This window comes from Sarcophilus harrisii, chromosome 1 (assembly GCF_902635505.1).
Source record: "Sarcophilus harrisii chromosome 1, mSarHar1.11, whole genome shotgun sequence".
In the NCBI taxonomy this organism is placed as follows: Eukaryota; Metazoa; Chordata; class Mammalia; order Dasyuromorphia; family Dasyuridae; genus Sarcophilus; species Sarcophilus harrisii.
The window spans coordinates 145,192,524-145,215,729 of record NC_045426.1 but is presented as its reverse complement, the minus strand read 5'-3'; the positions used below and the strand labels follow the sequence as shown (position 1 = coordinate 145,215,729).

Sequence of the window (23,206 nt, the reverse complement as noted above, 5' to 3'; positions counted from 1 at the left end):
TCTCCTTTTCTAACAGATTTACCCCCTTCAGATGAGATAAAAGTCACCCACTTCCTTTGTCACATCCTCCAATCACTTCTGTAGCAACCAACTTCTTTTCTTGATTGTGCCATATCAGGTTTTTCACCAAGCATTCAGTGAGTATCTGCAATGTACCAGGCACAGTGTTCAGCGCTGAGGATACATAAGGAAAAATGAAATGGTCTGTATCCAAAGAGTTTACATTCTATATGAGAAAGTAAAAATCAAACAAGTAAAAAAAAAGTTAAAACAGTAAAAAAAATTGTTTTTAATCAGACAAGTAAATACAAAATATATAAAATAAATTGTTATTCATTTGTTTCAGTTGTTTCTGAGTCCCTATGGCCCCATATGGGATTTTCTTGGCAAAGATACTAAAGTAGTTCACTATTTTCTTCTCCAGCTTATTTTACAGATGAGGAGGAGGAACTGAAACAAACAGGGTTAAGTGATTTGCCAAAGGGTCACACAGCTTAAGTGCATGAAGCCAGTTTTGAACTGATTTGAATTCTAAGTCCAACATACTGTTCCAATTAGGTGCCTTACAGTAATACCCACATAAAAGGCAGGAAGACTAGGATGGTGCTGCAAAGGAAACTGAGAAGGAGAACCAGAAATGAGAACCATGATAGAACAGTATGAACTCATGCAGATAAGTCTTCCCAATTCCAAAACCAGTGCTCTATTCACTGTACCACTTACCTGCCCATTAAAAATAAAAGCAATGTAATTTTAGTAGGGGAACTAACAAATGGGGAAATCAGGAATGGCCTCAGGTAGAGATGACACCATGAAGGAGTCACGAAGGAGGCTCCAAGAGGCAGAAATGAGAGGAAAGACCATTTCACACATGAAGGGCTACAGATGGTACAAAAGTATGAAGACTGGAAATGGAATGTCTTATATAGAGTATTTTTCATGTATTTTTATCTAAGAGATAATAGAGAGTCATTTCTTGAGGAGAGAAAAATAACATTTCAAGAACTTTAAGGAAATTTTCCTGTTTGAGGAAAATCAATTTAGTAGTTGTTTTGAGGATAGATTTTGAGCATAGAGCGTTTTGAGGCAAAGTAGACTTGAGGTAAAGAGGCTATCAATTACAATTGTTTGGGCAAGAAATAGGGAAGACCTAAATAATGGTGATATCTCTATCAGTGTAGAGAATGGCATAGATGCAAGTGATGACGGAGAGGAAAAATCCACAAAACTTGGCAATTGATCATTTGTGTGAAGACACTTAATACTTCCTAGCTGTATGACCCTGGGCAAGTCACCTAACCCCAATGTCTCAGGAAAAAAAAAGGATGACTCAAAAGTTTCAAACCTAGAAGGCTCAAAGAGTGGGCTTGCCTTCAACTACAAGAGGAAAATTAGAAGAACAATTAGATTTAGTCGAAAGGATAATTAGTTATGTTGAGGTTAAGGTACTTATCAAGTGTTCAGTTGGAGATGTCCAGTAGTCAGTTGAAGTGATCCTGGAACTCAGGAGGGAGATGGGAATGAAATATATAGATTTTTGAGTTATTTACAGAGAAATATTAGTTGAATATGTGGGACCTATGAAGATGACAAATAGATAATCGATAGAGAGAGTAGGATCCATGAAAGATTTCCAAGGTAATTGCTTAGTAATTTTTCAGTCATGTTCAACCCTTCATGACCTCTTTTGGGTTTTTTTTTTTTACAAAGATACTGGAGTAATTTAACATTTCCTTTTCCAACTAATTTTACAGATGAGGACATTGAGGTAAATAGGATTAAGTGACTTGCCCCTGGTCAAACAGCTAGTAAGTGTCTGAGGCCAGATTTGAATTCACTAAGCTGAGTCTTCCTGACTCTAGACCCAGCAGTCTGTCCACTGTATCACTTAGCTGCCCTACAAGAACACCCTCACAGAAAAAGCAGAAAGGCCAGGATGGTGCTGCCAAGGAGACTGAAAAGGATAACCAGAAAGGAGAAGAACCATGATAGACCAGAGTCGCAATATCAAAGGGAGGCTTAAAAAATCTAGAAAAAGGATTTTGGTCTTATTTTTTCAAGGATGGAATGGGGATCTAGAAAGGTTTGTAGGCTAAAGGAAGAGAGATAACAGACTTGGATAGATTGAAAATAGAAGAACTAAAGGGTCAAGCTACTGGAGAAGAGAAGAGGAAAACACAAGTAGAGGTGTTGGAATTGTCAAGGAAAGAAACAATCTCTTCATCTAGGATGGAGCAAAGAAAAAAATGGCAGATGGTGTTGAGGGATTTAAGGTATAGAATTGGGAGAGCAAGAGAGTTGGAAAAGTTTGCCCCAATTTTTTTGTAAAGTGTGAGACAAGGTCCAATGACAAAGGGAGGTCATTTTATATATAGATTAAAGAGTGAAGAGGTATAACGGTGATTTCCTTTTAATATGAAAATGAGAGAGACAAGGTCATTGTTTCATGTTGCTGATGCCTCTGTACCTTGCTCAGACATTGCTTGTCTGATCATGATTTGTCTAGTTTTGATAACATATATCTCTATTCTCAACTAAATGAAACCATCTCTGTTAATACCCTCTCCTTCAGATTGTAGAAACTAGAACCATAGTGTTTAAACCCGCCAGATAAGTACTTTCCTTTGTCTTCTGATTAGCATTGAACACATTGCTCAACAAATACTTATAGATCTGATTCATAACACCATAATAAAATAGTGTTAATAAAATAAATACTTTCTCTTGGTTCATTTTTGATTCACACAGTACTGGAACTTCATTTGTGCAAAGCAAACTTAATTCAAGTTAGTACTTTTTTTTTTCTTTTTTAGAATCCACTCTATCCAAGTCAAGGCCTCTGGGTTCTTTTGGCCTATATTTTAAGATGCACGATTTCAACATATTTAAGTTTACCAGGGAATATACAAAAGCAGTGTTGCCCAGAAGTTCATATGCATGAAAAGTGTTTTTACTTTACTTATAGCCATACATGCAGTAAGTCAAGTAGTGCTTATTTGTAGGAGCTGTGAAAACTGGTCATAGGATGTGCATGTCAATGACTCCCCACTCTCATTTAGTCAGTGGAACAGACTTTGGGTCAACCTGCAGCTACATCTGTGTTGAGCTCTATCACTGAAAAAGATGGAAGGTTTTGTGTCCTGAGGACTCCATATTTCCTAATATGATTAGTGATCTGATGATGGTTTAAGTCTCTTAAACAAGTGGATAATCCAAAATAAGGCAATGATTCTGAGCCTGAGAATTTGAGTTCCCAATTCATGAAACCAAGATCCTAGATGAAGCAAAAATTCTAGTAACAAAGGGTAACATAAAAGATGGGCTGATGTCTGTACCAATCTTTAAACTGTTTATCTTAATTAGTTCCTATGAGTTTAGTGCTTATCTTAAGATGTCACTGCCTTGACTACAGATGAATGAATGAAAAAGCTAAATGTTGGGGATAGAAATACATAAGTTCTCAAAGAGCTTACATTCTGATTAGGGGAGATGACATATATAAAGAATAACGGCCCTGGAAATATATTTTGCTTAGAAAAGTCACAAGGATGGAGAGTGAGGCCATAGGAGAATTAACTGACAAATTCTTTCCAATACCAGTGGCAATTATAATTTGATTATACTTTGAGAACTGAAAATTGGGAGATAAAGGAGAGAAGGGAAGTGGTGATGAGGTCCAGTAATAAATGTAGAAGGCCAGCAGTAAAACAGATGGTCCAATCATAGTCTGCATAAGGGAAACAAGTGTGGTTCTCAATGTTTCTTCTTTCAATCTAACACAACCTTCCATTGCCCTATTAGTAGTATTGACCCTCCCTTCTTCTATCCCTTGATCTTAGAAAAGGCAAATCACTGTATTTCAGATATTATTATATTATACATTTCAAGAGATCTGTATATTTTATATATTTATATATTACAAAGTTGTTGTTTTGTTGTTTTTATTTGTGTCTCAATGAGTTAGGTGAACAGATAATATTGCCCTCTGTTTACAAATGAGTAAACTGAAGTATAAATAACTTGCTCATGGTCATATAAATAATTAGTGCCACAGGCAGAATTTGAACTTTCAACTCCAAGACTAACATTCTAAGCACCAAGTTATACTGCCTTTCATGGGGGTAAGAATTCCTTCCAATGATACAGATCATGATCCACCCACACCTTCTCATCCATCCTGTGTGATTTGTCCATGTATACCTATAAATCCTTTACAACAGCTCCATTCAAGATATTAGAAGTCTTCCTCATGATTTCTTGACATTGCATGGTAGCTGGTGGAACCTTGGGCTGTGTATCAGTTGTTCCTCTCCACAACTAATCCACTTCCTTTTATATTTCTTTGACATAATAACTTCTCCTCTGTTCTTTTAGTATAGTTCTCTGTTAGTAATAAGTTCCAGTTTACTCACACCCACTATATAATATAGTATATATAGTATATATATATAGTATAATATAGTATATAATATAGTATTGTATAATATAGTATTGTAGAATGTATAGAAATATACAACACCAGAAGGGTGTTAGTATTTAAGAAGAATTTATCATTTCTGGTTGTAGTTTAGAATCATTCCAAGTATGACATGAAGTCCCAAATTCATTTGATCCCATTCTTCTGTTCAATTCTGAGCCTAGATAATTATCATTTGCTGTATGTTTCCAAGCTCTATACAAATGGAACAGCTCCATAGATTCCCCAGTGCATGTCCACAAATTTTTGACAATTTTTGACAATTCTTTACATCTCCTAACACATAGTATGAGCTTAAAAAATTCTTATTTTCTTTCTTTTTCCTTTCCTTTCTTTCTCTTTTCCTTCTTTTACTTTTTCTCTTCATTCCTTCCTTTCTTATTTCTTTCCTCCCCTTCTTTCTTTTCATCCTTCATTTTTGTCCCTTTCTTCCTTCCTTCTTTCTTTACTTCTTTCCCCCTTCCTTCCTTCTCTTTTTTCCCTTCTCTCTTTCCTTTCTCCTTTTCCTTATTCCACCTTCTTTTCCTTCTGTCTTCCTTTCTCCATTCCTTCCTCCCTTCCTTTTTTCTCCTTTCCTTCCTGCCTTGTTTCCTCTCTTTTTTATTTTCTTTATCCCTTTCCACCTTCCTTGTTCTCTCCCTCCCTCCTTTCCTTTCTCTCTTTCTCTCTTTTTTTTTCTGTCTCTCTTCCTGCCTTCCTTCCTTTCTTGCTTTCTTCTTTCAAATGTAAATAACTAGGTTAACTTCGGGGAATGTGATTTTGAGTCTCATCTAGAAGCTCAATGGTTTGGGGAAACTTGATGCAGTAAGTACTATGTGATCCACAAAGCTAGGGAGGGAGAACTTCACCCTCCATAGAGAATCCCTGTTCTATTTGAACTTTGTATCCTCCATCCTCCATCCTCTTCATTTTCCTTGATGTCATTTCTACATAAGCACATGGATCACTATTATGTTATACTACAAAAAGGAAGACTCCCCTGACATTAATGAAGAAGTAATTTGTTATAGAAAGGTTGATAGATTTCCATTTAAAAAATGTTTTTAGTACTCCTACATACTCCATTGCTATATAATATCTGAATGATCTGCTTGATTCAATCTCACAAAAAGTTTTCCTAAATTTGTTTTCCCTCCTATATTTCCCCCTTGTCTTGGGTAGCCTTTAATTTCATTAGCTAATGTCCTATTTGGACTCGCATGACCCACCTCATAGTTTGTGTGGAAGTGAAACTCAAGGATAGACCAACCCTCAACTTTGTTGTTGTTGCTGTTACTTTACTGTCATTCTTGTCAATGCTAACTGTAAAAGTAGCCCCCATTTTTGGAGGAAGGAAGCCTGCATTTATCAAGCACCAACTATAGCATGTGCCAAGTGCTTTATAAATAACTCATTTGACTCTGGGAGCAAGATGTTATTATTGTTTTATCAGTAAGGAAACTGAAATGGACAGAAGTTAAGTGACTTGCTCAGATTACTGGGATAATAAGTAATCTGAGGCTAGATTGAGATCATATTGTTGTCTCAAGATCTGCATTCTATCTACTGTGCCATTTAGGTGCCTAATAAAGGTGGGATCCTTTTTAAAACAGAAGAAATTTTAAAATGGTATATTGTAATTCTTTTTGCTTACATATGTTAATAGGATTGCTTTTTTTGAAGCATTAATGACTTCAGTCTTGTACATTTCATCTGACCATAAACTCCTTCCATTTTATCTTTGCTGTCATCTTGCCCCTCCTAATCCTATTTTTTTCCCCTCACCATAACCTCCAATTCTTTTACTCCTTGGTGTTTCTTACTATGGCTTCAGTATCTTCTCTCTCCAGTACAATTTAACATTATATTACTATTTTTTAATCCCTTCTATTATTCTACTAATGCTCATGCTTTGCCAAACCTTATTCCTGTATTTCTGATTCCATCTGTTTCCTCCTCTCCTACTCAAGTGCTATTAAACACAGTTAAAGTCATTGAGTCAACTGCATTAAAATTCATGTTATCCAATCTCTTTTGGACCCCCTCCCAGAAACAAACCAATTGGTTCTTTATTCAATAGAGAGTATAAATCTTCTTTTTTATAATTAAGTCTTCCATATCATCTCTCATTCTATTTATCATCTGAAAACTTCATTTCAAACCTTTCTGAAAAAAAATTGGGGTCCCTTCTTTATTATAGCCCAATGATAAAGTAGATAAAAGTGCCAGATATGGAGTCAAGAAGATTTATCTTATTGAGTTCAAATCTGACTTCAAACATTTACTAATTGTGTGATCCTGGAAAGTCATTTTACCCTCTTTGCCTCAGTTTCCTCATTTGTAAAAAATAATTTGAAGAAAGAAATGTTGGACCACAGTTCCCTTTTAATGTCCTGACCCAGTTTCCCTAATTATCCTACCTCACTTAACTCTGTCCCAAGACCTCAGGCTATAATCATTCCCTCTTAATGTTTGATGGAATAAAGGTCTTTAACCATTTTAGACATCATTAGAATATCAGGAACCTCTCTGGTACTTCCTTCCATTATGTCATCCTAGATGCCTCCCCCTATTAGGTCATCATTCTTGATACCCTATAAAAGAATCTTGTATCCTCCATTCATAGCTGGATTCTTGGAGATGATAGTCTCATTCAGTCCTGGGACCAAACCATGGATCCATTTGGTCCCAGTAAATCTCTCCCTTTCGAATAAAATATTAATAACTCTCTAATCTCTATCTTGCCTCAGTTTCTCCGGCATTACAGAAATAATTGGAAAAATAAAATACTTGAATTAAATTCAATACTATTGAATTAAAACAAATAAAATAGCTTTCTATAAAGCAAAGCCACAATAGTCATTAGAATTTCATGTATACTAACACAAAATAGGTGGAAATAACAGATAGAGAAAAACCAAGCAAAATAATTATGTGATATATAAACTATCTGAGAGACAATCTGCCAGGATTTTAAAAATATTTATTTAAATAAAACTACAAAATTGTCTTTAAAAACACAAAGAAAGACTTAATTAATTGGAGAGGTATCCATTGTTTATGGTTGATCTGTGCCAGAATAATAAAAATAATGATGCCACCTAAAATGATTTTTAGATTTAGTGCCACTCCAATCAGATTTTCTAAAAGGTTATCTAAAATTTTTAATAATTAACTTTAGTAAGAAAATATTTATAGTCAAGAATTTCAAGAGAAAAAAAATTTTAAGAGGAATAAGGGAAGCCTGGAGTCATTACCTTTATATCTCATTATAAAGCAAAAATCATCAAACTTCTTGGTACTAGCTAAAAATAGAAAAATTAGTCAATACTACAAAATGGAGAAGATCCAGTACAAATCCTAGATCTAGAAGTCATTGGACATAGTTGTCCAGTATTTAATCAAAAATACATGCTAGTGGAGAGGGATTCCCTATTCAAAAGGAATTGAAAAGTAATTTGGCAAAAATTGTTTAGAACAACCTTAATATATATATCACAAAATGTTACATTTTAGGATTGCATTAGACTATAAGATCTTAACATAAAAGATTATATAATTTTAGAAAATAGAAAACCATGGAAGCATGTAATTTCCATATATATGGAGAAAAAATTTTAACCAAACAAGACATAGAGATGATCAGAAAAGAAAAAAAAATAACAAATATTTTTGACTAGATAAAATTTAAAAGTTTTGCAAGAACAGAATCACAGCAAATAAAATAAAAAGAGAAACTATTAGGAAAAATCTTTGCATCGAATAATTCTGATAAAAAAAAATCTGCTACCTAAGATATATAGTGGATTAATGCAAACAGATGAGAGCAAAAGATATAAGGAGTTTTAAAAAGAACTGCAAATTTCCAGTCTTGTGAAGAATATTGCCCCAAATCACCAAGAAGAAAACTCAATAAAACAGTTCTAAGATTTCACCATCTAATACCCCTCAAAATGGCAAAGATAATAAAAGACAGAAAGAATTGACATTGAAATGATGAAGGGAAAACAGGGCCAGTAATCTGCTGTTAGGAAAATTGCATATTATTAGTCCAACCCTCATGGAAAACAATTTGGAATTTTACCCAAATAAGTCTCTAATCTATCCTTTGATCCAGTAATCTGACTACTGGATGGTTAGACAGAATGACTCCACACATGCCCCAGTATTCAAAGCATATTCATCTTGTGGTAGCAAAAAGATAGAGAAATTACAAACAAAATGGGTGTCTATCCATTCTTTTGGGAATGACTAAAGAGATGGAGGTATTTGAATGTAATTTTGTTATAAGGAAAAATGAATATGAAGAATTTGAGGGAAAATAGGGAAACTTGATGAAAGAATTGATAAAAAGTGAAGTGGAGTGCCATGCAAAATGATTACACATATATATACAAAAAAAAAAAAAAAAAAAAAAAATCCAACTCCTTTATTTGCCTCCCAAAGGAGAACCCAGGTTTAAGGGTAGGAGGTGCATTGGGAGGAAGGGAGTCTATATAAATTTAATGTGTTTAGCTACTCAGACTCTAAAGTTCTATCAAGTTCTAAATTTATGATTCTATCATCTTTATCTAGCATTTTTTCTTACTACAGAAGCAGAAAAAGACTTCATAGGACTGGGGATCAGTTTGTTTTCCAAGGGATAGTTATGAGTCTCACCCAACCTTCCTTGGAAGGTGATAGGTTGTTCCATATTGAAAACCATAGAATATCAGTTGGCAAATTATTTGGCTTCTCTGAACCCCAGTTTCCTTAATTGTAAAACGGGGTTTCAGTGAGGATCAAATGAAATAACAAAATATTTTACAAAACACAGTACTATAGAAATGTCTTTATTATTATTTAGAGACATATGTTTGAAATTATGTGACTGATGACAAATGAAAAACTAGATTTTCTGTTATGATCAGGAGGAAAAGAAAAGGAACAAGAATTAGAACTTGGCTTTTGTTATTCAATTTTTTCAGTCATATCGGATTCTTCATGACCGATTTTGGGGTCTCTTGGTAAAGATACTAGAGTAGTTTCTTTCTTCAGTTCACTTTATAGATGAGAAAACTGAGGCAGAGTTAAGTGATTTGCCCAAAGTCACACACCAATAAGTGTCTAAAGCTATATTTAAACTCAATTCTTACAATCTCCAGGTCTGGTGCTTTCTATACAAAGAATAGTTGAAAGCCTGGTGCGAATGAAATTTGAAATACATGAAAAGGAAAGTGATAAATTAGGCTAGAAAAGTAGGCTGGGACTAGATTGTGAAGGACCTTTAATGTCAGCTTAAATTTTTATTTTACAGGCCTTAAGACTCATTTGATAGTTTTCAGCACATATGTGCCACAATCAGACAGATACTATATCAAATCTATTAAAAAAAAAAAAAACTACAAGATTTATACACTGGATTTCTCTACTACAAGTTATGGAATCTGTAATGAATTTCTACTTATCTAGCTATTTTCTCCTTGTTCTTATTGTGACCAATGGGAGATATCTGCCAAATGCTTGACTGCAGTTTATGCTGTTGGAAGAGAATGAAGATTACAAGCCTGTTTGAGACCCGAACCCATAACTCTTGTCTCATTAATTGGTACACTAGCCAGCTGATCTAAGATGCTACAGACTTTCTTTCATTAACCTCATTTTAACCTACATTTTTTTTCCTCATCGCACAAGAAACTTTGGATGTCCAATTCCAATTACATTTGGCATAAGACCTATTTCTCAGAAACAAAGTGATGCAAGGGAAAAATATTTTCCAAAAGCCCCTAAGTCTGAAAATCCATGTCTTCCTGACATGCAAGGCAGATGCTGATTAAAACCATTAGGAGATAATTTCTCATGGGGAATCATAGCTGGCTTGGAAAATGGGAGAAAAAGGCGTGTAGCTGAAATTAGAAGTATTTTTTAAAAAGCAACCTTTGAGATATTCAGAGAATCTCCAAATCATTTGGGATTTACAGTCATTCCATTTGCCCTCTAAATAATTTTATTTCTGAGGAAATGGCCTTGGGATAAATGCAATTGAATTGAACTTCCCAAAGTTTCCAGTTAAAGTGGAAACAACATGGTTGAGATACAAGCTGTGCACAGAAAGCAAAAAAAAAAAAAAAAAAAAAAAACTTCCAGTATTGTCCATCCATGTTATTTAAATGCTGGCCAAAATTATCCTGAGTCACATCCAGCTATGATGATAAACACTGGCCCCATTAAATAACTTAGAGTGAAATAGTAAATAGAACACTGAGATACCTTCTAAATTTTTAGGGCTGTTGTATAATAAATAGAATAGAACAGAATGTAATTTAATAATTTAATGTAGTCCAGTAAAATATAATATATTTCATAAATCATAATAAACGTTCTTTAATCACCTTCCATAGGCAGTTCATCTTGTTAAGCTCTGATGAAGATAGAACACAGACAACCTTTACACTCAAGGAGCTTATAGTCAAGAAGAAAAACCACTCAAACACAAATAATATACAATATGGTAAGTATATAGAAAGACAGCAATGGCAAAATGCAACACAGAAACCAGAGGGGTTTGTGACCATCAAATATCATAATAAAAGCAGAGATGAAGAGATTAAAGAACTTGTCATCTACCCTTAGCTTTTGTTCTTTTCTAAATTCATTTGCAGCTCAGCTGGGGAAAAATTTTGGGAGCAAGCTGAGATAATATTGTTACATCAAGCCAAGAGAAACTAAACGAAAGCCTGTTAGAGTGCCCCCAAGCTAAGATTAAATCTATGTTTTTTACCACCTTTATCTGGAACTAGTTAAAAATTTTCCACATCCCCAAACCCCAACAACTATCTGACTTAGGGTTATAAAATTGTTTGTGATTCCCTTCATATTTCCAACCTTGTTTTGTCTTTCTACCAGTAAGGACAAAACAAAATAAAATAAAACTGACTTTTATGCTGTTATCAGAAAAAACCTATTATCAGATTTCCACACAACATTTTCCAACTGCAGTCAAATAATGTCTCCTGCCTTTTGTATGAAGGGCATTAAAATGTAAGTTCCTTGAAGGCAGGTACTGCAGTGTGTGTGTGTGTGTGTGTGCGTGTGTGCGCACACGCTTATATTTGTATCTCCAGCACTTAATTGCAATGCCCTTAATAAATTCCTATTTTCCTCCCTCCCTCCTTTCCTCCTGTGTGTATGGCAAATCCAATTTACAAATACTCAGAGATACCTCAAATGAAGAATAGAAATATTTATTTTTAGAATCTTGCAAGAAGCAAACATCTCCAGACTGGAATCCAAACCAGTCTAGAGAGGTTAATTTCCACAGAGATTGAAATGAATTATATAGTAGTGACCACAAAAATAATGCTTGGAAGTAACATGAACTTGTTAAATTTTGACCTGAATTTTATGATGGTCAGTTTTACAACTGCTTTCAATTGTTTACCTTATTTCATTTCCCAGATGAATTAAATCTCAATCTATCTTAATGATTTTATAAGAAACCGTATAATCCCCTAACAAAATATTTGTTTAGAGGTAAGTAATCCATTAAAGTACCCTTAGAATGTCTCCAGTTCATTTAGTAGTTAACTTCTTTTAAGAAGTCAAGTAAAGGTCCAGGAGATCAGATATTTCTACTAGAAGAGCAGGTCTTTTGTTCTCTTTTCCAAAGCCTTATTGATTAACAGATCCTTGAAACTGGGTCTGGAATTATCAAGTGAGAGGTTTAAGTTTTGGGGTTCTCTTCAAATGACTTTCTTGGGAAGTCCTCAGTTTCCCATTACACTCACTCCTTTTCTTCTTTTCTTTTTTCTTTCTTTCTCCCTTTCTAAAGAGTTGCAAAAAGAAATTTCACGTGAGTTTGAAGATCTTTATCAATGTGGGAGAGGGTGATTATTAGGGCATACTTCCTACTAGAAGTAGAATTTTAGCTGCTTTTATCCAAGAGTAAGAATTCAGGAAATAAGACAGGAAAAAAAATACCCCAGGTGGAGGAATGTTGTGAGAAGATACTCATGTGAGAACACAACCTATGTATAGGGAAGCAGAGAACTGTACAATTTTCACAATCCAACTTTCATACTGAGAGTAATATGAGCTGAAGGTATTGTCTCTAAAAAAATTGATTTAGTGAATAAGACCCCAGGTCTTTGATTGATAGGACAAGGCTTTTGTTGAATTTAAGTGGGTTATTGTTATAGTGGGCTCTAACTGAATACCTAAAGCTACCTTTTGAGGCAAGCAGGGAGAAGTATTGACAGGATTATCTTGTCCTTAAGTGGGCCCCTTTGTTGTCCTCCAGTGAGTTGAAATGAGTCTTTATTGAATTCTGTGTTGAATTCCTTGCACTGACAAAATTATCATAACCCCCACAATTACTATATTCAATCAGAAAATCATGCTATAGATGTCAACCCCCTAAGTTATTTTTCTCCTATAAAAGAACTTACAGGTACCCCATTTCTTTGCTAACTCCTTTTGGGGAACTTAGTAATAATAGTGTAATCCCATCCTAACCCCTTTTAGTAACTAACCCACTTGCTAAGAATCACAGTGGATAGTTCATTAGAAGTTTAACCTGCCTTTGATGATGTGTAAGAATTGAGGGTAAAAGATCCCCTCTGGTCTGAAGTTGCAGATTCTTTGGGAAAGCATCCACATACCCAAAGTTTGTGTCAAAAGAGGATTTATTTACACTAAGAAGACAGGTTTCTTAGTGGGCAAAGAATTCTGTTAGGATTTTTAGCAAAGATGGGTTTATACCGAGAAGAAAATATCTTCATCAGTGAGCTAAATCCAGAAGAGCATTTAGCAAAGAAGGGTTGACAAACCCTTGCTTATATCAGGTTAGTGTTGGCCTGGGGCTGAGGGACAGTTGGACAACTCAGTGGAGAACTTTGACTATTCCCCAGGCCAAGATTTCCAACTGAGGGAGATTACTTATCTTGGGAGTTGTCTGGGAAAGGTGCCCCTCCCAGGGGCCAGGAAAGTTTGAGTGTCAAAAGCACTCTTTCCCCCAGAGGGGACACAATTTACATCATTCCCCTCCCCCCCCCCAAGCAATCCCCCAAATTCATTTGGGGCAAAAAGATGAAGGTCTCATTTTCTGTAGCTGCTTCAAGCTGACAAGGATCGTAAAGCTGTTACTATGTTCAATGGGGATTCAGGCCAGGAAGGAAAGTGCAAGATCTGAAGATAGCAGTAGCAGCAGCCTCCAGGAGATGTGGAGTGTCGCATGATCTTCAGGCTGAAGGAGTAGTTAGAAGTTCATAGCTTGGAGCCTGAGAAGTAAAAGCGGGACTATTTGTCGATCTGCAAGGAGCTAGGCAGACTTAGGCAAGATATGATCTCTTTTAGCAAGCACCTTGATATCTCCTGAGCCTTCTCAGTCCTGTAGGGAAAAGCTTCTACTCAATTAGCAAAGGTGTCAAGAAAGCAACCTGAAACCAATCTCCTCTAGGTGTGTGCCCTTTTTCTGAACAGGCTTCAGGAGAGCAGAGGTTTAAACCAGCCAGAAGGAGAAAGGGTATGTTCCTATAGACTATAAGAAGGGGTGTAAGAATCAGGGAGCTGGAAGATTAAAGGTGCCATAGTCAGGGGTGAATGAGCAGTAGCTTTAGTTGTAAACCCATTCCTCTTGGCTTGACTCCCTTCTGGTGTCTTTTACAGAATATAACTGAAACCTCTCTGGGTTTATGGACAGCCTGTAGTAGCTGTAGAATTTCTCTTGCATATTTAATAGGAGAGTTCTTTGTTATCAAAAATCCCCTTTCTTTCCATATAGCCCCGTGAGCATGCAAAATATGAAAAGCATATTTGGAGTTCGTATAGATGTTTACTTTCATTTCCTCTCCCAATCCCAAAGCTCTGGTCAGGGCAAGAAGTCCCAGAGGGAAGTGGTTTAGCTTCATGTCTGGGGTGTATAATAGGAGAACCTGATATAGTTAGTCTCCCACTAGCAAGCCACTCATGCCCTTTAGCTTCTAAAATGCCCTGGTGCCCTAGGGTAAATTTTGAGGCTTCTTCTCTAAGTCACAAGAGCCATTCTAGGGAAATTGTCCAGTTCCTTTAAGAAATAGGCTATCAGCCTGGGATCTCCCAGGGCCTCACTCTGCCTTTTGGGACTGTAGATCAAGATAAGAATGCAGTTAAGTGGCTCCAAATCTCTTAAATCTTTAGCTAAATTATGCTTAAGAAATTTCTCAATCCTGACTAAGGTTGAAGTGGCCCAAACAGAGGAATCTATTTTCTCCCAGATTTCAGAGGGCTTTGAGAGCAGCACAAAAAGACTGTCTGGAGGTCAGAGAAGAGAAAATTGGGTCCCCAATTTCTCTATTAAATCACACACCAATAAGGGAGCAGAATAGGAGAGAATAATAAGGAATGAGTTTTTAATAACAGGTCACCAAACTGGCAAGGCAGAGGGGAATTCTTAAATTCCCCTGCAATCCCCATTCTATGGGGGAGGGGATAAGTGAGACCAGAGGGTCAGAGAAAGAAGGAAGGAGAAATCCTCATCGCAAAAAGAAACCCAGTGGTCTACTGGCCAAATCCAGGGATAGCCAGGGTTCCGATGTTGTGGGGGAGTGAGAGGGAGCTTGACCAAACCCCAAACTCCTGCCAGAGGGCAGGGCATTGGGGGAAGGAGGTAGTTTGTGCCCTCAGGGCAAGGACTGGGTAGTTTCCTCAGACAGTTTCCCTGACACCTAAAGCACAAACCTCTATGGTTCCTGGAAAGGTCAGCAGCCAAAAGTAGGGACTGTTTTTATATCTCGCTTTAACTCTGTGATCTTTTTTCTTCTACTGCAGTTTGATCCCTATTACTAAAGACTCCAACAGCTGCTTCTACCACCTGAGTGGGAGAAATTTGAGGGCCCAACGCTGGTTTCTGCAGCTTCCTCTGTATATCTGGGACATATTGTTTAATATGAACATCTCCCCAGGACAGATCAAATTGGAGGGCATTGGCCTTAGACCCCTCAAAAAACAGGATGGGGTTCTCAGAGTAATGGCCAGTTTTTTCCTTAGTTTGAGGAGATTTAACATTGAAAGAGGCACTTCTGCTCCGAGTGTCTCTTCCTAAGAGTCTGCTGCTCCTCTCAGGGAGCAGAGGTTAAAATCAGTATCCTGAAGAGGAGAAAAAGGGGTCCTACTCCTTGTATCAGAGGGATTGAGGAGTGGGGACAGAAAAGTCTCAGGATCTGGTTCAGGTGAAGGGGATAGAGTTAAAGAAATATTGTTGGACATGAGGTCCTGTTCTGGAAGGGATTCAGAAGCCTCCTGATAATAACTGCATAGGGGTACAAAAGAGGGATCCTGTGTCCCTAGAGGAGCAGGAAGGAGGGAGCTTGATTTCCCGCCATCAAATTTAAGCATCCTGCACTGCTATTTTAATTTAAGCTTTTTAGTTTTGCGATCTTTTAAGCCAAATTTGTCTCTATTTTTAAAGAGACTGCCTAAGGAAGAATCCTTAGGGATAGAGACAGAGATAGATTGTCCCATTTTGCCACAAGCCTTAGATTCCCCCAATTCTATAGCGCCTCGTCCTTCTCTTAGGTATCCCGAGAGAGAGAGAGAGAGAGAGAGAGAGAAAGAGAGAGAGAGAGAGATGACAAAATATCCCCTGATTAAGGGGACTTTTGTCAGAAATGCAGGAATTCCCAGTCCAAGCATCCCTGAGAGAATTCTGCTGGAGCATGAAGCTCCCAACTACCCAAATTTTTCTTGGGAATTTGAGTGTCCTAGCTATAGAATAGACAATCATCAAGAAAAAGGCTTACCTCGGCCAGATTCTCCGGGATCCCCTTATGGGCCACCAAATGATGAAGTGAGAGAATTGAGGGTAAGAGATCCCCTCTGGTTGATGTCACAGATTCTTTGGGAATGAATTTGCAAACCCGAAGTTTGTGTTAAAAGAGGATTTATTTACACTAAGACAGCTTTCTTAGTGGGCAAAGCATCCTGTTAGGATTTTTAGCAAAGATGGGTTTACACTGAGAAGAAAATATCTTCATCAGTGGGCTAAGTACAGAAGAGCATTTAGTAAACAAGGGTAGCAAACCCTTGGTTATATGAGGTTAGTGTTGGCCTGAGGCTGGGAAGCAGTTTGAGCAGCTCAATAAAGACTGTTGACTATGCCCGAAGTCAAGATTTCCAATTGAATGAGATTACTTATCTTGGGAGTTATTTGGAAAGGTGTTCTCCTCCCAGGATCCTAGAGGGTTTGAGTGTCAGGAGCACGCTTCCCTTCAAAGGGGACATAGTTTACATCAGGCCCCCCCTCCAAAGATTAAAGAGGACACAATTTACATCACCTTGAGAGCTTAATTCATGAATTTCTAAGAACTAAACTTTCTTTTTGGAACAGTTGAAGTTGGAAAGGGAACCCCAAAAGGTGGGAGTCACAGAACAGTGTTGTGAGGTGTCTCAAAAGAGTTTACAGGCTTGAACTAATTTTCTGGTCAAGGGGCAAACTCATGTAATTATAATACCATTAACAAGTGGTCTAAATTCTAAGAAAATTTAGTAGAGAAAGAGAAGCAAAGATACACATTTATCTAGTTCTTCATGATATCTAGTTCTTCATGATAATTTTATGGCCCAGAGGTAGGACCAAGGAATGGTCTCTGGTTGAGGATCAATAGGCTTACAAAGAAAATTAATGTAGCTGCTTCAAAACCACTGGACAGAAAGCTAGACCAGAGAAGTACTGCTTTGATATAGGTGGGCCACTGGATAATGTGGATTGTAAAAAAAAAGTCTTCAGGTAAGTGGCTTCTCACCTTAGGTGAACAATGGGAGGGCAGCTGCATGGGCTAAGACAAAGCCTTGCTCTGAGGGTCTGAAAGTACCTTTATCAAAAGATCCTCTAGTACTTAGCAGGATCAGGCAGTGAACTCCAGATGAGCTGCTGCTGCCCACTGCTTCCCCAGTTGCAAAGTAGTACAGGGTTAGGGTCACAACCAATATTCTTTTAGTGTGAAAGAAGAATCCTTAATTCAATTCTTGGGAGGATCAGCTATACTCCCAAGGAAGAGACATCAAATACAGAATCAGGAGCAAGCTTTATACTGTTAGTTTGGTTTCTTATCCCTCCCTTTAAGGTTCAGATTGGTTGGATTTACAGTAAGAGTTAATTACAATTGGCCAGTTTTACAATCCAAATTAAAATTAGGCAGGATTTGCAATCTGAGTTACAATTGTTCGGATTTACAATCCTCTTTATTCACTTTTTCTGTTTGTGTCCTGGGGTAGAAGACATGGAAAGTTAGATCTCACAGGAGTATCTAGAAAAATAAAGTTTTGAGGTTGTCCTATGGACAACCAGCCAGAAGCCATTCCCTTCTCATGGAAATTTTCTGGTGAAAAGTTCTAGTAGTAAAAATAGTTAAAATGGTAATGTTGGTTCTCATAGTAAAAAAATTATTAAGCACCTACTATCTTGTACGACCCTGGGACTCACCCTCTATATACCCCAGTTTCCTCAACTGTAAAATGGTGATCATAATAGCACTCACCTTCTAAAGTTGTTGTGTGGATCCAATGAGATATTTGCAAAGCCCTTGGCACAAAGTAAGTGCTATAAAAGTGTGGTTTTTTTTTATTGTTGTTGCTATTAATATGTTTCAGGAACATAGTAGGAGGTTGGTTAAATATTTGTCAAGGATATTATAGGAAGACTTCTATTCAAATGCAAGTTAATCAAGATGGTCCCTAAAACTTCTTCCAAGTCTGTCTGTGATTTTATGAAAATCAAGTCATAGGATTGGAGACTGCAGGTGAATGAGTGGATTAGTAGAGCACTTAATACTGGACATTATTGTTAAAGTGTCACATTACATTGTTGTTCCTTAATGATATAAAACTGAATTATTTGTTCCTTGACTTGTAACAATTGAGATGATCATTACTATCACTAAGAATATTTAAGTATCAACAACGTGGTAGGGCTATTTGAAATGTGTCAGATACATCTTCTGCCTTTGAGGATATCACTTTGATTATTCTTCTATGAACCTTGGAAAGCGATTTTTATAAAGGTCACCTCCTTTGCTCTTCAATTTTTTCTCATAATTCAAAGATTACTGGTAAAACTAAAGAGATTAGTTGATAAACCTCAATATATCCACACATGGTCTTCCCAGATGCTACACCCTGATGTTGTAATCCATTGAGATAGTGTTCCCCAAGCAAGCTGCACTCTGAATGCCATTTGCATCCTACGAGGAAATCAGTATCCAAACTGCATTGGCAGTTTTGCACATGCTCTGTGTGACACTGAATTCTCAGTCACCGATTGAGATTTCTGTTTGTTTAAAACAGCCTTCATGCTGCTGATACAGGGTGACCTGCAATATCTTTCACATTCTGGATGAAAGGCAGATTACCATTCCATATACAACACTTGGATGTTTGGGGGATGGTTCTCCCTCCCTCCATATTTCTCTCTCTCTCTCTCTCTTTCTCTCTCTCTCTCTCTCTCTCTCTCTCTCTCTCTCACACACACACACACACACACACACACACACACACACAAGCAATCATAGCTATCTAGTGAGACCATTCGATTCTATGCCTATTCCAATTTAAGCATGGCAGCTTATACCTGATATCTTTTATTTGCCTTGACAACAACCTGAAGCTGTACCATATGTTTAATGAGAGGACTTGGCCACAGATATCAGTGAGTTTTCTATGGCTCAAATGTGTGTAATGGTGCAGTATGGGTTTTTTTCCACGCTAGAGACTGGAAGATGATTTTTGTCCAGTCTGAATGATAAGCCAGTCTGATCTACGACAGCATGGATTTTAGTCCCTCATCTATGTTTGATCAACATAAGGGTAAGTTTGTTTTTCCTTTTTCTTTGCTTTTTTTTTTTTTAAAGAAAAAACAAAATCTACTGGTCCTCAGCATCCCTGATATAACTAGAAGGGTTTATAGTTGCAAAGCTATTAAAATGAGAATGTGTGTGCATGTTGAATATAGACGGGAAGGTAACATACGCACTTAGCATAGTAGGGAAGAGACATGTCCCAAAGGTGAGGTTTTTTTCCCTGACAATTATTCAGGAAAGAAAAACAAAGTCCATCAGGATCTGACTGTGTTTCCTGCACCAACAAAAGCATCTCTACCAGTTTTAAGAACTGGGATTGGAAGGTAGCAATACGCTTCAGGTAACATTTTTATTCTCATTAGAGCTACTAATATGAGGAAGGGAGGGAAGGAGGGAGGGAGGAAGGGAGGGAGGGAGGGAGGGAGAGAGAGAGAGAGAGAGAGAGAGAGAGAGAGAGAGAGAGAGAGGGAGGTGATTAGGACAAGAAATGGAAACAGAACTAAACATGTGTGTGTCATTTTGTCTCCTATAAAATCAATATTTTGACATGTTGACTATGTCGTTAATTTTTAGTTTCCTTTGGGAATGGCTGACATCCAAATTTGTAATGTCAAAAGAAACTTTCCCCTAGGGGATACACTATTTGTTACACAGAGATCTTTTTTTTTTTTTTAATTATTATCATAGAATAGAACTCACACATAAGGGAGACATAATTTCTATATGAAGGGTTTATTGAAATACAGACACATCTTTATATTATCCTTATACATTTACTAATAGAGTTTATATAGTGCCTATATGGATTATACATATTTTATGCATATATATAATATTCATTATATGTTTGTATATTTCTAAATTTACTTTTATTTATATTTAGAATACTGTTTATATTTCATATACATAGTGCTATTTTTATCTCATGCATTTATTTATATATATATATAATCTATATACACATATACATTTATATATATATACACATATACACACACATATATGTCTATATACACATATACATATAACATCTGCTTATTATACTTTTCTAATTCCAATGTATCGTTTTTCTGTGTATGGAGCAGAAAATTTCCATTCTGCAGATATAAATATAATCCTCTTAGTCAGACTCTTTTTAAAAATTTCTGATGTCTGAGTCCCATTTTATAGCTTATTGGGTATTTTACAGGATGTATCTCTAAGGTCTTAGGGCCTTTTTGGTCACTGACATTTGCTTGATGAGACTGCAAAAGACCAGAGAAATGAATGACTGGATTTATAAACAATCATTAGGAATACTTAACAGTTCTGCTCGCTTTCCTCCCCTTCTCTTTGAACCTACTGCCCTCTTAGCTCATGGCATAATGATCCAATAAGCTCCCTTTAGGTAGCAGCACCATAACATTTAATGAGTGGCTTTATCCAGTAAAAGATTTATATTAAATTGCTAAATGTAATCATATTGATATATATGCTTTCATCTCCCATGTTAGCATTTGTGCTCTTTTGCAAAGAGGTAATGGGGGGGGAATTGTGATTGCCCCCCAAACCACCAAAATTTATTAATGCTTTAATGGAGCTTATTACTTTGTGGAAGGTGCTCATAATAGACACAAGCAAATCACACACTATCAGTACGGGAAGGGGCCTGAGAGATCATAATTTTACAAATGAGGAAACTGAAGCCCAAAAGGGTGAAATGATAATATTTAAAGTATGCTATAAACATTAGGTGAGAGTCAATATATTGTATTGGATTGATAATAAGTCCCTGAAACAGGGAAGGTAACATAGACACTTAGCAAAGTAGGGAAGATATGTGTCCCAAAGGTGAGATCAAGGTTCAAGTTTTGCCTTTATGCTTTTTTTTGTGACTCTCTGCAAGCCACTTACCAGGCAACTCCAAAAGACCATAACTTACAGAGTAGTACTGTCTTAGTAGAATAAATTTCCACACCAGGAGTTCCTCATAAACAATGAAATCACAAATCTGATCCCCCAAAGTCATCATCATCATCATCATCATTATGATGCCAGGTCATTTACAAGTCAAGGAGCTGAGCCACAATTTAACCAGGTCTTTTAACTCTGCATTCGGAATATTTTACATAACATTTACATAGCTGCTGATTACTCTTAGCAAAAGCCATATTGTTACCATCAGAAAGTAGCAGAAGGAAAAAAATCTACTTAAACTCAAGAAGGTCTTCTGGCAGCAAAAAATTAGATTGGAAAACTATATAATGCAATTAGGAATGTCATGGATTTCTTTTTTGCAATAATTTAGAGAATTATTCCTGACCTCATGAAAACTGGAAACTTTAAGCATCATTACACACGCACACAAAAATAACAACAATAAGAAAAATACCTAATAGTCAAATTATTTTTCCCCTTATTTTCTTCTAGCACTGTAGTTCAGTAGAAAAATAATCTGGATTGGAAATCAGGAGACCTAAGTTTTGGACTCCTTTCTACCACTAACGTAAGTTAGTGTACTTGAACAAGTAACTTTATTCCTATTTCTTCATCTATCAAATAACAACATTGGTCTATAATAAGTCCCTTCCAGCTCTGGTGTTCTATGATTCAGACCTTCCAGTTGAGAAAACCATAGCCCTTCTTAATACTTACCCATTATAAATTGCTCTCCCTTATGCTGATGGATTAATTAGACTTTTCCAGACCTCCCAGGTTTAGTGCCCTGGATTAAGCCCAAACTAAATGTTACTTTGGAAAAGTTGCTGGGTTATTTTCTTAATCCTTTTAACTTCTTGGGAAGATTTTGGGCCATTGCAACAATATTGAAGTTTACAAAGTACTCTTCTCATAATAACCCTGCTAATTAAGTAGTATTGGGTATTACAATCCTTATTTTAGTGAAGAGGGTACTGATGGTCAGAGAGCTTAAAAGACACTGATAGTAATAGAATTCAGATCCTAACACAATTAGCAAATGGACAGAGATAAATTTTTCCAGAATATGCATTGTCCACTAAGAGATTCAGTGTGAAATATATACTAGACTGACATTTCTCACTTTTTGAGTATGTACAAAACATTTGTACTCTGGGAGCCATATTGTAATGCCGGAGAAACTGAGGCAAGATAGAGATTAGAGAGTTTTTTTTTTTAACATTTTATTTGAAAGGGAGAGATTTACTGGGATCAAATGGATCCATGGTTTGGTCCCAAGGCTGAATGAGACTATTGTCTCCAAGAATCCAGCATCCAGCAGCCAATGTGAGTTCTCAATGACATATTTATACACAGTATCTAAACAAAGGCAGGGGAGTGGAGTCCAAACTCTGATGAGCGGGAATCTCCAGGTAGGAACCATCAATTCGGTTCTGACAGGCTGGGAGTTAAGAAAGTGTTTGTCAAGAGACAATGTCTGGATTCCCCCTTTTTGAGTTTACACATTGACAATTTATAACCTTAGAGCAATAGCCCCGAGTTATATCACTCTTTATGAACCAGAGGGACGTGTGCAACTAAGAGGATTGAGGCAGAACAATTAAGAAAACTGAGGAAGGACCAAGTAGGGAAACTGAGGCAGAACAATTTAGGGAAACTGAGTTAGGACACTTAGGGAAACTGAGTCAGGACAAAAAGAGAACTGTGGCACAACAATATGATTCATATAGGGAACTTTCATGTCATTCAAGGAGAATGCAAGGTCCTGCAATAAATGTAAGTTCTTGAGGCAAGTACTCTTTTTTTGAGGGGGAGGGGGAAGAGGAGATGTATGTTTCTATATCTCTAGTTCCCAGAACAGAGCTTTACTCAGAGAAGGTGTTAAATAACTGAGTAATTGAATTAATTATTTTAGCTCAATTCATTTATTTTATATAGGAGAAAACTGAGAGAAATCTCTATCTACCTTCCTTCAAAGCATAGCACAAGCACTTTTATCATTTCCACATCTGCCCCTGCCTCA

The 23,206-nt window shown here is 36.7% G+C and overlaps 1 protein-coding gene across 1 annotated transcript in view; it reads left to right on the top strand.

The window, feature by feature from the left end:
* Positions 1–18,972: 18,972 nt before the first annotated feature.
* ANKRD55 (ankyrin repeat domain 55) overlaps positions 18,973–23,206 on the top strand; it is a 97,887-nt gene continuing 93,653 nt past the window's right edge. Inside the window, exon 1 of the mRNA XM_031965229.1 lies at positions 18,973–19,273. Coding sequence (XP_031821089.1) covers positions 19,234–19,273 — 40 coding nt within the window. The 5' untranslated portion in view covers positions 18,973–19,233. The remainder of the gene's footprint in view (positions 19,274–23,206) is intronic.